This window comes from Oryzias melastigma, linkage group LG23 (assembly GCF_002922805.2).
Source record: "Oryzias melastigma strain HK-1 linkage group LG23, ASM292280v2, whole genome shotgun sequence".
Classification (NCBI taxonomy): Eukaryota; Metazoa; Chordata; class Actinopteri; order Beloniformes; family Adrianichthyidae; genus Oryzias; species Oryzias melastigma.
In genome coordinates, this window is record NC_050534.1 from 8,367,492 (window position 1) to 8,384,262 (window position 16,771).

Below are 16,771 nucleotides of genomic sequence, written 5' to 3' on the forward strand. Positions count from 1 at the left end.
TTTTTTTTTTTTTTTTTTGCATAACCTTAAAAAAAAGTGAATGTTCCTGGTACAGTCTTGGGATGTTTTGCAGTATGATTCGTATTGTGGGACACGTTTCGAGATGCGTATCGTATCGACTCTTGCCAATACACACCTCTAATATTCACACCAGCTGTTATCTGCCAAATCAGTGTTACATCAGTGGAAGTTGCATCATAAAAATAACCGGCAGTCTTTAAAATCCGCACCGTAATAAGTCCAGAATTATAGCATGAAAACAAAGATCTACTCGCAATCAAAACTTTATGAAAACTTTGCAAATTGCAGCCAATCAGGATGCAGAACCGCAATACACTGTTAAAAAACAAACAAATAAATGAATAAATTTACTAAACTGTCACTGATGTGGGGGAAGGGACTCATGACTGATAATGTGTCGAGAGTTTTGTTCATTCCTTCATTAAATTATTGCAATTTTTGTAACTGATCACGGATAATCCGCGGTCCGTACTGATCACTCATACCGCGGATCAATCAACCCAACCTCCCAGCCAACGCGCGTGTTATTAAAATCAACCGTCTGGCAACACCTAATTAAATCACACTTTTTGACACACCGTAACTCTGACTGTTTACGTCACGTATCAAAGTCAAGGCCCGGGGGCCGGATCCGGCCCTCCAGATCATTTATTTTATTGTTATTAATGGCCCAATGTTATCATGCGCTGAAATCTATACATGTATAATTTTGACAAAATATGTTTTTATGAAGAGTAAAATATTGAAAGTTATTTAAGGTTTAAGTTGATTGATTCTAGAATCATAATCCTGCCTGTTTTTATTCATAGTTATGTAAAAAAGTTAGGTTTTGAAGGGTATAAAATTTAGATTTTGGCCCCCTGCATGATTGAGTGTGATACCTCTGGTTTACTTGATCAACACGAATCAGCTGAACGAGACGCGGAGAAAAACGGCTTTCCGTATCGGCTCAGCGCTCAAATCCAACACATCACTAACGTAAAGTGTTGAGTAAAGCCGCTGTTCTCTGCATCACAATCAACTGATTTAGGTGAAACGGTCGAAGAATTACCACAGAGTGTCTGAGCTTTGTTTTTAAAGGGTAAATTCATCTTTAAAAAGCATCACTTCATGTCGCTAAAAGACGTTTTGAAACTAAAGAGTGGTTCAATTTAGAAAATGGAGGCTCAGCCGTTCACATCCGTCTGACCCTGAAAGAGGATTGTTGGGAGTTGGTGGTTAAAAGGTGAACATCTGGTGAAGAATGACGGTTTTTTTTTGACCCTACAGACGAATACGTGGCCAGCTTACATCTCCCAACATTCGACGCACATCTCACAGAGCTGAGTGACGAGCAGGCCAAGTACCTGGGCTTGAACAAGAACGGCCCCTTTAAGCCAAACTATTATAGGTAAGCCGACCTCCTCTTTACTTGTGCTCTCTCCATTTTGGATTTACTTTGTAGAAACCTTTCTATCCTCTTTTTTCCAGGTATTAAAGCAGTTGTTTTGAGGGGGGAGGGGTTACCTGTTAATACTCCATGAATCACAGAGGAAGAGGAGGACGCACAGGAAAGTCAACACATCTGCTTTTCCATCTGCAGGATTTGGGCACCAATTTCCCCACATCGCGGCAGTTTTATTTATTCACGCGGCCACATTAGTGCTGATTGAAACAAATTTAGCGTCCGTTCGCCGCTAGCTTAACTCCCGGAGGACACGTCCACTTCCTGCCGTCGTCTTCACGCTCTTAAAGATGCTCGTTTGTGTGTGACGTTGTTCGTGACTCCTCCATCCTCACCGTTGCCAGATCTTTTATTCTTTATTTGTTAAAGATGGAATGACGTATGATAAACGATTAAAAAAAAAAAGTTGATTAAAAAAAAAAAAAAATGAAGAAAAAAAAGAAACCTGATGATTTAGTGTCTGACATTTTTTCCTTTTGTTTCCTGTAGTCATCGTCCTTTTCTTTTCTACTTTATTTTGTGTAAATTAATTTGCGAGGAGGGGGCGAGGCCCAATCATATCTTGTATTTTATTTGACGAATATTCGGATTTGTTTGTTTTTAAGCCTCTTTTTTATAATGTTTCAAACTACTTTTATTTTTCCTTTTTTTTTAACCGTCTCTGGAAGGCAAACCAACTGTTCTACCTTTTCACAATAAAACCGTCTCGTTAGCTGCTTTTATTTTCTCAACTTCTGGCTGCTTAAACTCGCCAGTGTAGAAATAATGAAAAGTATTTAACCTTCAATATTTTCCTTTGGATGACTACACTGTATTAAAGCATGGCAGACTGTCCACACAAAGCTATACTGTATATTTAGATATTTATAGAGTTGTAGGATTCTTTTATTTTATTTTATTTTTTGTCTTTGCTGCTCCATCTACCATCATCATTTTTTTTGACAGAATCAAGAGGAAAATGACAGATTACATGTGTAATAAATGCATTAAAAACCCCAACTGTGAATACGGTAACATATGATGAAGTTGTTGCCGGGCAGATTTCCTCTCTCAGCATCTCTGTGAAATGTGTGGTGCTGTCTTGCCGTACACAAACAGCACAAGTCAATGGTACTTTTTTCTCTCACATAAATCATTTTTTTTCCTTTACCAGAAGCACATCTTTATTGAATTAACAAGTGATCTGTCACAGTTGCCCTCGGCAGTCCTTCCTACACTGATCTTTCAAAATACACTTGTTTATTTCTCAAAAACTTTTTTTTACCTTTTAAAGAAAAAGCCTATATGTCTCAAATTTCAGATTTTTTTTTTTTCTGGCAAAGAAATTTATAAAGCAAGCTGTCGCAGTGTTAAATAAGTTTGCAAAAAAAGATAAAAGATGAACACACGATTTGCTAACAGTTGTTATTTAGCTAAATGGCTTCAATATTTAAATTTAAGCAACAACCTTTATAACCAAATCTATTTTTTTTTTCAAACTCCCTGAATTAACTCAAATATGCATCAAACTACTTTAACTCCAACGCTACTTTTATTTAGAGTCTACTTTAAAGTAAAATCCTTTGTGAATATTTAAAATAAATTGGTGTCAAAAGGTTAAAAATGTATGGAGGGTCATAAATGTCTTAATAAGCAGAAAATTGATGATTTGAAAGGAGAAAAAATACACTAAAGAATCTTGAATTTACTATTCATTCAGAATCGGTACAGGTAGAAGAGACTTTTAATCAAATTTTAAAAAACAAAAAAAGCCCAATTTCACTTTTAAAAAATGTAAATTTATTAAAAGAATTCACATATTCAGTTGGGAAAAACAAATTGAAGTCACCGTTCTTACTTCTAATTCACAAAAATTAGAACTATTATATTAAATATAGAACTTAACTAAATTAATTTTGTTTAAAATGATAATTTTTTCTGCAAATTACTCATTTTAAAGTTAAAGTAAAATGTAATTCTTTTAGTGTTGACAACAAATAAGCAGCTATTTAAGGTACGTTCACGCCGCTCTCGGCAGCATGCGTTCAGACGACCGCTCCCTATGAAAAGTCTACGTAGATGCGCGCAAACACTCGAAATCGATGTATCACGATATTTCATATGGCGATAGTTGTATCAATTTAAAATGCTGACAAGACGATATTTAATTATTTATGAGCTTCCTTCAGCGTCTGACTCTTGTTTTCCTCCAGCCACTAGTTGGCAGCGCAGCCAACTGAGCCACTTTGAGCAGCTCTACACCGCAGCAGAACAAAAAGATCTCGCGAGAACCAGCTTGTGTTAAAAGTTCAGTCAGCCTCGCAGTTTTTAGTATGAGACATGTACCACTTAGGTTTTACTTCTTTTGTTGATACTTAATCTTTAAAAAAAATTGAAAAACTGTTCTGGTACAGTCCTGGGATATATTGCGATGCATATCGTGATACGTATCAGGTTATACATCATATTGGGACACGCATATCAGGATACATATCGTATCGTCAAGCTCTAGTCAATTCTCACTCCCTAGTAAACACGTGTTTCAGACTTTGTGCGTTTTTGTTAGACTCTTGAGTTTTTACAACCGACCTCAAGCATACAACATGCGTAGAGCACTGATCGAGCGTTGCAAGTTAAACCAGTTGACCAATCAGGGACTCTGATTCAAAAGTGACGTATAGATGGCGTCTCTTTTAATTCACAGAAGTACCATCCAAGAAACGAATAAGTGTTTTTTGTTTCCGGTCGGAATTCTGTCACCAAATCTTAGAGCTGTGAAAGAAAAAGTTCAGAGAAAGATCTAAAGATTTGCCCCGCTTTGACGTTTCGCACCAAAGTTCTTTCAACTGTAGGTGGCAGATATGTGTTAGTAAACAGTAAAAAAAAAGAAGAAGAAGAAGCCCCTCCCTGCTTGTCCAGTGTGAACACTGTAGGATGAACGCCCGATGTGTACCTCGCTTAATGAACGAGTCGTACTACTGTGTGTGGGAGGGGCTGGGTCACAGGCTGCAGAAAGTCACTACTATACTGATGTCTTAATACTCACCAAGGAATTAAAAAAAATACTTCAGCCCATGCTGATGTTTATTGAAAGATTGTGGTAATTTGTCACAATTGCCCTTTTAGAAAAGGTATTTTTTAAATAAACTTAAATGTATTTGAGAAGATTTCTCATTAAGTAGACTTAAATCTTTTTTTTTTGATGAACTACACACTTTGATAAAAAATACTGTTGGTGTCTCAATTGATTTCTAATTTTGTTTTGAGAATTCTTCAGTTCAAATTTATTCTCTATTAAATTACGTTCTTTCTAATTCAGACACTCCTGACCCTCCGTACTGACTAAATTTGGTGCTTTAAAGTAAAAACCTTAAAAGTTTTCTTTACTGTGCATTTGACCTCTACTGCAAACCAAAAATCAAACCCCTCATTTTTTGCTGCATTTCCTGCTTGTTCTCCTTGTGCTTAGAATATCTACAGCAGTTTCTGTGACCCGTTCTCTTACATTTTTTTCTCTTTTCTGTGTGTTGAATGTGCAATCTAAAAAAGAGACAAAGGAAGTATTTTGGTGGAAGAAGGCGGCGCTGCTGACTCCTCTTTGTCGGTCTGTGTGTGTCTTTTGTCGACATTTCCACGTTGCTTTGTGAAGAGCTGCCTCAGGATCTGAGCCGGGCAAAAGCGTTTTCAGTCTGATCGACGTATTGGTTTAGGCGGGGAAGACACCAGCATCCAAACTGTACATACAATGCTACAAACGGATATGATGACCTTTAAATGTATAGGAAGCTCAACCAAGAATCAACCACTGTATTTATTGATGTAAATCTTCATTTAAAAAGATGACAAAACTCACACAAATGTTTGAAGATCTCTAATAACAAAGAGAAAACCCTGTTGAAATATTGCAACTGATAATGATAGATGATGAGCAATAATAAAAAATGTAATCTAAATTAATAAAATTGTTGAAAATGTTTTTCTTTCTTGTTTTTCTTTTTTTTCTTTGGGTTTGCATCTGTCTGTTAAGAAATGGCATTAAAGTCGATCCATATCAATTACAGTATGTCAAAAGTGAGTACACCCTTCACATCTCAGCAAACATTTAGTTATATCTTCTCATAGGACAAGACTGCATAAATGACTCTGACACAAATGAACAGTAGTCAGTGTAAAGTTAGTGCAGCAGTGTAAATTTATTGTCCCCGCAAAATCAATAAAAATACAGCCAATAATAGCTGAACCCTTGGCAACAAAAGTGAGTACAGCCCTAGGTCAAAGTGTACAAACTGAGCACAATTGATCATTTTCCTTCCCCTTTGTCATGTGAACCATTAGTGTTTCACTGTCTCAGGTGTCATCAGTTAGCAGGTGAGTTAAATCTGGTATAAAAGCTCTTCCACTCTCTTAACCTGGTCACTGAAAGTTCAACATGCCACTTCATGGCGTCAGTTCTCAGAAGACCCGAAAAAATAATTGTTGCTTTACACAAAGATGGCCTAGGCTATAAGAAACTAGCCAACACTCTAAAACTGTGGCCAAGATCATCCAGCGCTTTAAGAGAACAGGTTCTTCTCAGAATAGACCTCGCCATGGTCGGCCAAAGAAGCTGAGTGCACGTTCTCAGCGTCACATTCAAAGACTGGCCTTGGAAAACAGATGGATGAGTGCGTCCAGCACTGGGGCAGAGATTGAAGGGATGGGAGGTCAGCCTGTCAGTGCTCAGACCGTATGCCGCACACTGCATCAAATTGCTCTGGATGGTTGTCGTCCTAGAAGGAAGGCTCTCCTAAAGATGATGCTCAAGAAAGCTTGGAAACAATGTGCTGCAGACCAACTAAGGACCAGGATTACTGGAACCAGGTCCTGTGGTCTGATGAGACCAAGATCAACAGATTTGGTTCAGATGCTGTCAAGCATGTGAGGCAGCAACCAGGTGAGGAGTACAACGACAAGTGCGTCTTGCCTACCGTCAAACAAAGTGCGAAATGTCCACAATCTCCGTGATGTTGTGATGGAGGAGTGGAAGAGGATTCCACTGGCAACATGTGAAGGTCTGGTGATCTCCATGGCCAGGAGACTTCAAGCCGAGCTGGAAAATGATGGTGGCCACACAACATATTAACATTTCACATTTTCACTCAGGGGTGTACTCACTTATTGGCTGTATTTTTAGTTATTTTGAGGGGACAATAAATTTACACTGCTATACTAACTTTACACTGACTACTGTTCATTAAGTCATTTATACAGTGTTGTCCAAGAAAAGATATAACTAAATGTTTGCTGAGATGTGAATGGTGTACTCACTTTTGTGACATATTGTATCTGTCCCCTCTGAGCTTTTATTTACTTAACTCTTGTGCTATCCTAGGCATGTTTACATTAAAAGTAGGGTCATGTGGACCCTACAAGACAGCGCGCTTAACTTTTTTATTTTCCTTTTTTTTTTTTAATCTTAACTGATTTCTGTTGCAGAGATTAAATCCCGTCCACCTTTGAAGGGATCACACATTAATAACAGGCTGTAGTCATTTCAACCCCATGAGAGAGCACAAGTGTTAAATTTTACTGTAAAATCAAGCTTCACATTAAAAAAAAGATTTTAAAAGTATATGAACAACCCCTCCTGGGTTTTTCATGGGTCACACTTTTTTAATGATTCCTATTTTAACATAAATTTGATCTATTTTACACATATAGAAAATCCTTGTACAACAGAGTAACCAAAACATAGAAAATAAGATTGAGATGGATATAACCAACTTGAGTGTTTTTTTTTCCCTACACGGTCACAAATAGAATTCAACAGAGAAAAAAATATTAAACATTGAAACACAAATGAACAAATCAAAATCAAATGTGCATCTTGAAGTTTAGTTTACTGAACTATTTCTGATATTTTTTTAATACACTTACATGCAAATTGTGTATATATATATAAATATAAGGGCTGTCAGATTTGTTGTGTTAAAAACGAGTTAATTTGACAAGTGCGTGACGCAGACAATTTTTTTGATGCATTAATCGCGGATTTTCTCAAACGTGCCTTTCCACACGCGCAGGCGTCCCTCATTGCCCTCTAACTCACCAGCTGCTCTCACCATATCACGGGTGGGTCTCCAACCACCGAGCTGCTAGCTAGAACCGGCCTGGCGCCCTGCACCCTAACCCGGCTCCGGTTCACGTGGTCCAGTACCACATCTGGTGGTACCGGCTCGCGTCCGGCACTGCGTCCCGAGAGCTGCGAACCCCCAACGTTCCGAACAGCAAGCGCACGGGGGGACGTTTTAAATGTAGTTTAAACAACGCCTGTAATTTGTAGATGAAAAGATAAATCTCAGCTTTAAGTGTGTGACCCGTCCCTCTTTTGCCGCGCGAAAATATGCAAAATATCCCAAAGTTCTGGAGGTTTAAGCGTGATCCAGCCCCAGCAGAGCGGTCTGTCTGCCGGCATATTCATGGCGTGAGCTCCGCTGGACACGTCAATGCATCGAGCTGCAGCCAGAGAACGCGGCGGCAGTAACAGACTGTCAAACTATCCACAGAGTATCCCGCTTTTCTCAGTATTTAATGTTTTAAAAAACAAAAGTTCATTGGAAATGATAAATCTCTATTTCATTTATTACTGCAGTTCAGCAGAGGAGAATAAGATTTTGTCCTGAAAAAAAAATGAACATGAAAGTGTTATGGAAATTTTATTTTTGATGTTTTTTATTTTATTTTACTGAACGTTGATTGAAGTTTTGAATTTAAAATGCCCTTCACTTGCACTCGGGCTTTTGTTAGGCATTTTATGTTACAGGCTTTTATTGTTAAGAAAGCTTATCTTCATACAATGTTACAAAATAAAGTAGTTCTGATGAAAACTGTTAATTTTGCCATTCTTGTTTTCAGAATTTCAATATTCCCCAGTTGGAATTCCAATATTTCAGAGTTGGAATTCCGAAATTTCAAAATCCGAGTCGGAATTCTGAGATTCCCGAGAGAGAAAACCCATATTCCTGGGTCGGAATTCCGAGATTCCCGAGTCGGAATTCCGAGATTTCAAATTCTTGATTGAAATTCCAAGTTTTCCGAGTCGGAAATCCCATATTCCCGAGACGAAATTCCGAGTTTTCCGAGTTGGTATTCCGAGTTTTCCGAGTCCGAATTTCAAGATTCCCGAGTCGGAATTCCGATATTCCCGAGTGGGAATTCCAAAATTCCCAAGTCGGAATTCCGATATTTCTGAGTCAAAATTCCAGGATTCCATCTCCGGGATCTCGGAATTCCGACTTGGGAATATGGGAATTCTGACTCGGGAATATGGGAATTCCGACTCCGGAATCTCAGAATTCCGACTCCGGAGTCTTGGAATTCGGACCCGGAAAACTTGGAATTTCGACTCAGGAACCTCGGTATTCCGACTCAGGAATCTCTGAAGTCCGACTAAGGAATCTCGGAATTCCGACACCGGAATTTTGGAATTCCGACTCCGGAATCTCGGAATTCCGACTCCGGAATCTCAAATCAGACCCGGAAAACTTGGAATTCCGACTCCGGAATCTCGGAATTCCGACAACAGAATTTCACAATTCCTACTCCGGAATCTCGGAATTCCGACTCGGAAATCTCGGAATTCCGACTAGGGAATTTCAGAATGCCGACTCCGGAATCTTGGAATTCCGACCCTAAAAACTTGGTATTCCAACTCAGATTTTAAAATTCCGACTTGGGAACATGGGAATTCTGACTTGGGAATCTCGGAATTCTGACCCGGAAAACTTCGAATTCCGACTCCGGAATCTCGGAAGTCGGAACATGAGAATTCTGACTCAGATTTTGAAATATCGGAATTCCGACTCCGGAATCTCGGAATTCCGACTCTGGAATCTCAGAATTCCGACTTCGGAATCTCAGAAATCGGACCCGGAAAACTTGGAATTCCGACTCCGGAATCTCGGAATTCCGACAACAGAATTTCACAATTCCGACTCCGGAATCTCAGAATTCCGACTCCGGAATCTCGGAATTCCGACTCGGGAATTTCAGAATGCCGACTCCGGAATCTTGGAATTCCGACCCTAAAAACTTGGTATTCCAACTCAGATTTTAAAATTCCGACTTGGGAACATGGGAATTCTGACTAGGGAATCTCGGAATTCTGACCCGGAAAACTTCGAATTCCGACTCCGGAATCTCGGAAGTCGGAACATGAGAATTCTGATTCAGATTTTGAAATATCGGAATTCCGACTCAGGAATCTCGGAATTCTGACTCTGAAATCTCGGAATTCTGACTCCGAAATTTCAGAATTCCGACTCCGGAATCTCAGAATTCCGACCCGGAAAACTTCAAATTCCGACTCCGGAATCTAGGAAGTCGGAACATGGGAATTCTGACTTGGGAATCTGGGAATTCTGACCCGGAAAACTTGGAATTCCAACTCAGATTTTGAAATATCGGAATTCCGACTCAGGAATCTTGAAATTCCGACTCAGAAATCTCGGAATTCTGACTTGGGAATCTCGGAATTCGGACCCGGAAAACTTGGAATTCCGACTCCGGAATCTCGGAATTCCGACTCAGGAATCTCGGAATTCAAACTCAGGGATATCTGAATTCCGACTTGGGAACATGGGAATTCTGACTTGAGATCTCGGAATTCTGACAAGAAATGTCGGAATTCCGACACCGGAATTTCGGAATTCCGACACCGGAATTTCGGAATTCCGACACCCGAATTTCGGAATTCCGACACCAGAATTTCAGAATTCCGACTCAGGAATCTCGGAATTCCGACACGCAAAACTTGGAATTCCGACTCAGATTTTGAAATCTCTGAATTCCGACTCAGGAATCTCGGAATTCCGACTCCGGAATCTCAGAAATCGGACCCGTAAAACTTGGAATTCCGACTCAGGAATCTCAGAATTCCCACTCGGGAACATGGGAATTCTGACTTGAGATCTTGGAATTCTTACCCGGGAATCTCGGAATTGCGACTCTGGAATGTCGGAATTCCGACTCCGGAAACTCAGAATTCCGACTCCGGAATCTCAGAATTCCCACTCGGGAACATGGGAATTCTGACTTGAGATCTTGGAATTCTTACCCGGGAATCTCGGAATTGCGACTCTGGAATCTCGGAATTCCGACTCCGGAATCTCAGAAATCGGACCCCGAAAACTTGGAATTCCGACTCCGGAATCTCAGAAATCGGACCCCGAAAACTTGGAATTCCGACTCCGGAATCTCGGAATTCCGACACCAGAATTTCACAATTCTGACTCTGGAATCTCAGAATTCCGACTTCGGAATCTCGGAATTCCGACCCGGAAAACTTAGAAATTCCGACTCAGGAATCTCGGAATTCCGACACCGGAATTTCGGAATTCCGACTCCGGAATCTCAGAATTCCGACTCCGGAATCTCAGAATTCCGACTCGGGAATATGGGAATTCTGACTTGAGATCTCGGAATTCTTACCCGGAAATCTCGGAATTCCGACACCGGAATCTCGGAATTCCGACTCCGGAATCTCAGAAATCGGACCCGGAAAACTTGGAATTCCGACTCCGGAATCTCAGAATTCCGACTCCGTAATCTCAGAAATCGGACCCGGAAAACTTGGAATTCCGACTCCGGAATCTCGGAATTCCGACTCTGGAATCTTAGAATTCCGACTTCGGAATCTCGGAATTCCGACCCGGAAAACTTGGAATTCCGACTCAGGAATCTCGGAATTCCGACACCGGAATTTCGGAATTCCGACTCCGGAATCTCAGAATTCCGACTCGGGAACATGGGAATTCTGACTTGAGATCTTGGAATTCTTACCCGGGAATCTCGGAATTGCGACTCTGGAATCTCGGAATTCCGACTCCGGAATCTCAGAAATTGGACCCCGAAAACTTGGAATTCCGACTCCGGAATCTCGGAATTCCGACACCAGAATTTCACAATTCCGACTCTGGAATCTCAGAATTCCGACTCCGGAATCTCGGAATTCCGACACCGGAATTTCGGAATTCCGACTTAGGAATCTCAGAATTCCGACTCAGGGATATCGGAATTCCGACACCAGAATTTCACAATTCCGACTCTGGAATCTCAGAATTCCGACTTCGGAATCTCGGAATTCCGACCCGGAAAACTTAGAAATTCCGACTCAGGAATCTCGGAATTCCGACACCGGAATTTCGGAATTCCGACTCCGGAATCTCAGAATTCCGACTCCGGAATCTCAGAATTCCGACTCGGGAATATGGGAATTCTGACTTGAGATCTCGGAATTCTTACCCGGAAATCTCGGAATTCCGACACCGGAATCTCGGAATTCCGACTCCGGAATCTCAGAAATCGGACCCGGAAAACTTGGAATTCCGACTCCGGAATCTCAGAATTCCGACTCCGTAATCTCAGAAATTGGACCCGGAAAACTTGGAATTCCGACTCCGGAATCTCGGAATTCCGACTCCGGAACCTTAGAATTCCGACTTCGGAATCTCGGAATTCCGACCCGGAAAACTTGGAATTCCGACTCAGGAATCTCGGACTTCCGACACCGCAATTTCGGAATTCCGACTCCGGAAACTCAGAATTCCGACTCGGGAACATGGAAATTCCGACTCCGGAATCTTGGAATTCCGACCCGGAAAACTTGGAATTCCGACTCCGGAATCTCAGAATTCCGACTCGGGAACATGGGAATTCTGACTTGAGATCTTGGAATTCTTACCCGGGAATCTCGGAATTGCGACTCAGGGATATCGGAATTCCGACTCCGGAATCTCAGAATTCCGACTCCGGAATCTCGGAATTCCGACTCCGGAATCTCAGAAATCGGACCCCGAAAACTTGAAAATCCGACTCCGGAATCTCGGAATTCCGACACCAGAATTTCACAGTTCCGACTCTGGAATCTCAGAACTCCGACTCCGGAATCTCGGAATTCCGACTCAGGGATATCGGAATTCCGACTCCGGAATCTCGGAATTCCGACTCGGGAATTTCAGAATTCCGACACCAGAATTTCGGAATTCCGACTCAGGAATCTCAGAATTCCGACTCAGGGATATCGGAATTCCGACTTGGGAATCTCGGAATTCGGACCCGGAAAACTTGGAATTCCGACTCCGGAATCTCGGAATTCCGACTCAAAAAATTTCAGAATTCCGACACCGAAATTTCGGAACTCCGAATCAGGAATCTCAGAATTCCGACTCTGGAATCTCGGAATTCCGACACGCAAAACTTGGAATTCCGACTCAGATTTTGAAATCTCTGAATTCCGACTCTGGAATCTCGGAATTTCCGACTCAGGGATATCGGAATTCCGACTTGGGAACATGGGAATTCTGACTTTAGATCTCGGAATTCTGACCCGGAAATCTCGGAATTCCGACTCCGGAATCTCAGAAATCGGACCCGGAAAACTTGGAATTCCGACTCCGGAATCTCGGAATTCCGACAACAGAATTTCACAATTCCGACTCCGGAATCTCAGAATTCCGACTCCGGAATCTCGGAATTCTGACCCGGAAAACTTGGAATTCCGACTCAGGAATCTCGGAATTCCGACACCGGAATTTCGGAATTCCGACTCCGGAATCTCAGAATTTCGACTCCGGAATCTCAGAATTCCGACTCGGGAACATGGGAATTCTGACTTGAGATCTCGGAATTCTGACCCGGAAATCTCGGAATTCCGACACCGGAATTTCAGAATTCCGACACCGGAATTTCGGAATTCCGACTCCGGAATCTCGGAATTCCGACTCCGGAATCTCAGAAATCGGACCCGGAAAACTTGGAATTCCGACAACAGAATTTCACAATTCCGACTCCGGAATCTCGGAATTCTGACCCGGAAAACTTGGAATTCCGACTCAGGAATCTCGGAATTCCGACACAGGAATTTCGGAATTCCGACTCCGGAATCTCAGAATTCCGACTCGGGAACATGGGAATTCTGACTTTAGATCTCGGAATTCTGACCCGGAAATCTCGGAATTCCGACTCCGGAATCTCAGAAATCGGACCCGGAAAACTTGGAATTCCGACTCCGGAATCTCGGAATTCCGACACCAGAATTGGACAATTCCGACTCCGTGATCTCAGAATTCCGACTCCGGAATCTCAGAATTCCGACTCCGGAATCTCGGAATTCCGACCCGGAAAACTTGGAATTTCGACTCGGGAATCTCGGAATTCCGACACCGGAATTTCGGAATTCCGACTCCGGAATCTCAGAATTCCGACTCGGAAAACTTGGAATTCCGACTCAGGAATCTCGGAATTCCGACACCGGAATTTCGGAATTCTGACTCCGGAATCTCAGAATTCCGACTCCGGAATCTCAGAATTCCGACTCGGAAAACTTGGAATTCCGACTCAGATATATAAAAATGATGAAATAATTGTATAAAATTTAGTCGGAAAACTTGGAATTCCGACTCCGGAATCTCAGAATTCCGACTCGGGAATCTCGGAATTCCGACCTGGAAAACTTGGAATTTCGACTCAGATTCTAAAAACCTCGGAATTCCGACACCAGAATTTCAGAATTCCGACTCCGGAATCTTAGAATTCCGACTCGAGAAAATTTGAATTCCGACTCAGACTTTAAAATCTCGGAATTCCGACTCACAGAAATCGGAATTCCGACTTTGGAGTATGGGAATTCTGACTTGGGAATCTCGAAATTCTGACTCGGGAATCTCGGAATTCCGACTCGGGAATATCGGACTGACTTAGGAATCTCGGAATTGCGACTCTGGAATGCCGGAATTCCGACTCTGGAATCTCGGAATTCCGAGATGCCCCACAGCAGCTGTGTATTGTGGGAGTCAGGCCTTACCCTTTTTTTATGTGTGTTATTAAGTTCACAACACATTAAGGCAAAACAAAAAACCCAATGTGTTGTGTTGTGAAGTTAATGTGTTATGTCGTGACCTTAATGTGTCGTGACCTTAACCCTTGTGCTATGCAAGGACATAAAACAAAAGTGTCTGTGTGAGTTTGTTAAAGGGGGGTCATTTTAAAAACCATTTCCCTAACCAGGTCTAGTCCCTGTCAGGCGAAAAAGGTCTAGTCCCTCACAGGCGAAGAGGACTCTTTTTCTCAAAAAAATTTTCTGTATGTTTCAGACACCCTCTATTACCCGTGGCCACTTGGGGGCGCCAGAAACAACCCCAAAATGTGTCTTTTTCTCCGCTTCCACCGGGGGGTCGCCATTTTTCCTCGTCAGTTCTTCCCTCGACCGCTAGGGGTCCTTTCCGTGGCTACTTGGGGGAGTGGTTTCCCCATCTACTTCCTCCGAAGAGTTTGGGGGACTTTTGACCCCACTTTTTTTTTGTTTTTTTTCTTATTGACAATAAACAATTACCAGGCTCAATTTTTCAAATGGTCACTAGGGGGCGTCCTCTGACACGTTTACTTCCACCAATGATTTTATGGTTACTATTACCCCATGTTTTTCTTTTATTTTTTTATTTATTTAAAAAAAAGGGGGTCTAAAAGATAAATTGCAGTCTCAATTCTTCCCTTGGCCACTGGGGTTTCCGTTCCAGGTTCAGTTCTTCCCTCGGCAAGTAGAGGGGGTGTTTCACTCCTTCCCTTCTGTCAATGACTTTTGAGTACTTTCCATGTTAACAGACAAACCCTCTAGGATGCTAATTATGTTTTCCTCCACCACCATCAACATCAACAACCCCCCACCACCACCACCACCACCACCACCATCACCAGATAATGACGATAATAATAATTATCAATTTCATTTGAAGCCCTTTTCTCGTCACTTCAGCAAATTGTAGAGAGTAAAAATACCTATTTCTGCGGTACCTTATTTCTGCCACGAGATGGTGCCAACTCCTCCGTTTGTTTTACTAAACTCATCCATTTCATTTCTTTTGTTCACCTATGATTTTTAGACCTTTCCATTTATGTTATTCAATATAGCATGTCGCCATTTTGACCGGGGTCACCTATACCCCACTTAACACAGCAGTCGATAATAGATATTGCCCACATTGGCGTGTGGAAGGGTTAATGTGTTGTGTTGTGAACTTAATGTGTTGCGTTTTGACCTTTAGAGTGTTGTGAACTTAATGTGTTGTGTTGTGAACTTTTTATTATGTGTTGTGAACTTACTGTTTTGTATTGTGACCTTTAGTGTGTTGTGAAATGAATGTGTTGTGTTGTGAACTTTTTATTTTGTGTTGTGAACTTTTTGTTTTGTGTTGTGACCTTTAGTGTGTTGTGAAATGAATGTGTTGTGTGGTGAACTTTTTATTTTGTGTTGGGAACTTAATGTGTTGTGTTGTGAACTTAATGTGTTGTGTCGTGACCTTTAGTGTGTTGTGAAATTAATGTGTTGTGTTGTGAACTTTTTATTTTGTGTTGTGAACTTTTTGTTTTGTGTTGTGACCTTTAGTGTGTTGTGAAATTATTGTGTTGTGTGGTGAACTTTTTATTTTGTGTTGGGAACTTAATGTGTTGTGACCTTTAGTGTGTTGTGAACTTAATGTGTTGTGTTGTGAACTTAATGTGTTGTGTTGTGACCTTTAGTGTGTTGTGAACTTAATGTGTTGTGTTGTGAACTTTTTATTATGTGTTGTGAACTTACTGTTTTGTGTTGTGACCTTTAGTGTGTTGTGAAATTAATGTGTTGTGTTGTGAACTTTTTATTTTGTGTTGTGAACTTTTTGTTTTGTGTTGTGACCTTTAGTGTGTTGTGAAATGAATGTGTTGTGTGGTGAACTTTTTATTTTGTGTTGGGAACTTAATGTGTTGTGTCGTGACCTTTATTGTGTTGTGAACTTAATGTGTTGTGTTGTGAACTTAATGTGTTGTGTCGTGACCTTTAGTGTGTTGTGAAATTAATGTGTTGTGTTGTGAACTTTTTATTTTGTGTTGTGAACTTTTTGTTTTGTGTTGTGACCTTTAGTGTGTTGTGAAATTATTGTGTTGTGTGGTGAACTTTTTATTTTGTGTTGGGAACTTAATGTGTTGTGACCTTTAGTGTGTTGTGAACTTAATGTGTTGTGTTGTGAACTTAATGTGTTGTGACCTTTAGTGTTTTGTGAACTTAATGTGTTGTGTTGTGAGCTTAATGTTTTGTGATCTTAACTTCACAACACACTTTCTGCTGTGACTCTTCAGGGCCATCGTAATTTAATAATCAACACACTCAAAATACTAAACTGGACCGCTCAGTGGGAACGAGGCTTTATACAGTCAATGGTTGCATGTTACATATTTATTTTGACGCCACATAAAACTTCTTTACTTTGGCCAAATGTTAGCACACTTTTTGGATCATGTTTGATTGTTTCGTGATTT

The 16,771-nt window shown here is 41.1% G+C and overlaps 1 protein-coding gene across 2 annotated transcripts in view; it reads left to right on the plus strand.

The window, feature by feature from the left end:
* Positions 1 to 5,420, plus strand: part of ahcyl2b (adenosylhomocysteinase like 2b) — a 51,715-nt gene extending 46,295 nt beyond the window's left edge. Inside the window, exons 16-17 of one of the 2 annotated variants that reach the window (XM_024287449.2) lie at positions 1,291 to 1,411; positions 1,492 to 5,420. In XM_024287449.2, the coding sequence (XP_024143217.1) occupies positions 1,291 to 1,411; positions 1,492 to 1,498 (128 nt within the window). In that variant the 3' untranslated portion in view covers positions 1,499 to 5,420. Of the gene's footprint in view, positions 1 to 1,290; positions 1,416 to 1,491 lie in introns of those variants that run through there. The other variant, XM_024287458.2, reaches the window with a different exon arrangement.
* The last annotated feature ends 11,351 nt before the right edge of the window (positions 5,421 to 16,771 follow it).